General features: G+C 62.1%; 1 protein-coding gene across 1 annotated transcript in view; it reads left to right on the top strand.

The window, feature by feature from the left end:
- Positions 1-150, top strand: part of FGF17 (fibroblast growth factor 17) — an 8,205-nt gene extending 8,055 nt beyond the window's left edge. Inside the window, exon 13 of the mRNA XM_017732482.1 lies at positions 122-150. Within this exon, the coding sequence (XP_017587971.1) occupies positions 122-150 (29 nt within the window). The remainder of the gene's footprint in view (positions 1-121) is intronic.
- The last annotated feature ends 1,391 nt before the right edge of the window (positions 151-1,541 follow it).

Here is a 1,541-nt window from a genome sequence, read left to right as displayed (position 1 = left end):
GCTTCGGGGTTTAAGCGCCCCGAGGGTGGGGAGGGCACGGGTTGGGGGTGGGCGCTGGTGGGTGGGGTCCTGAATCCCAGAGTATCCCAGGGGATCTAGGGCCTTTGTCCACTCCCCTCAGGGATGGGCAGTGGGGTCCTGAATCCCTGAAGTATCCCAGGGGCGGCAGGGCTTTTGTCCCCTCCCTTTCAGAGATGGTCACTGAGACCCTGAATTCGTGGAGCATCTCATGGTGTCCAGGGCCTTTGTCCATTCCCTCCTCAGCCCTTTGGGGATGGGCAGTGGGGTGCTGAACCCCTGGGCCATTCTGTGGTGTCCAGTGCCTTTGTCCACTCCCCTCAGGAGGAGCAGGACCTCGGAGGTGGTCAGTGGTGGCTGAATCCCTGGAGCATCCCGTGGAATCCACCTTCACCGCCCCGTGCCTTTGTGCCCTTGTCAGCCCCCAGAGCCTTGTCCCCGTGCCACCACCCCCGGACACACTCCCGCTCCCCCTGGACTCTGCTCTCGGTGCCAGGGACGGATGGCACCGGCCATGAACGTGTGGGATGTCCCCTCTGGGGTGGGATTCTGGGTCACAGCCCCCGGGGCCAGCACTTGTCTCCCCACCCCCGTGGGGTCTCTGCGTTATTTATTGGAGGGGAAGGTCCGTGCCCTCTCCCGGTGGCACTGGGTGGGACAGGGACACCCTGGGTGCCCACCAGGCCAAAGAGAAGATGCCTTTAGGTGATTTTTACTTTGCTACTGCTCCTACTTTGTGTGTTTTGACCAATTCTGTTGTTTATGAGTCAGTTTTAGGCCTAAACCTTTAGACTTGGGAGTTTCCTGGTGTAAAGGAGGAAACCCCGAGGAAATAAAAGTGAGTGTCCAAACTCTGGGGCCTGGGGCTGTTTTCCTTCCTGTGCCAAGGCTTTGCCACTGCTGTGTCCCTATTGGGGATGGGGGGACCCAGCACAGGGTGCCCTGTGCCACCACCTCGTGCCTGGGGACAGAAGCAGGAGGATGACGGTGGCTGCTGCTGGGGCCACCCTGGGGCCACCATCGCTGTCTGTGTCCCTCAGCTTGTGTCCTGGGCGTGGCTGCTGCGCCCTGGTGCCCAGGGCATCACCCCCAGAGGGGCACCCACTGTTCCCCCATCGGGCATCACCCCCAGCGTGGCTCCCATCACTGTACCCGCTGTTTTACCCCGCAGAACATCACCCTCGGTGGGCTTCCTGCTCTTCTCCCCACCCAGGGCATCACCCAGAGCTGGTATCCACTGCAGACTCCCAGGCCATAGCCCTCAGAGTGGCACCAGTGTGGTACCCCCTGCTGTCCCCACCCCAGGACATCACCCTCAGCCTGGTACCCACTGTGGCACCCAAAGCTCCCCCCTGGAGCATTGTCCTGGTCCCCACTGTTCCTTCACCTGGCATCACCCTTGGAGTGGCACCCAGGGCGCTACCCCCTGTTCTCCACACTCAGGGCAACACTCTGGTACCCCCTGTTCCCCCCAAATCCCACCACCCTCCGCCTGGTACCCCCTGTTCCCCCCAAATCCCACC

Source organism: Corvus brachyrhynchos, unplaced genomic scaffold (genome assembly GCF_000691975.1).
Source record: "Corvus brachyrhynchos isolate BGI_N302 unplaced genomic scaffold, ASM69197v1 scaffold150, whole genome shotgun sequence".
NCBI lineage: Eukaryota > Metazoa > Chordata > Aves > Passeriformes > Corvidae > Corvus > Corvus brachyrhynchos.
Note: the sequence above shows the minus strand (reverse complement) of the source record. Positions and strands in the feature narration are given on the sequence as shown.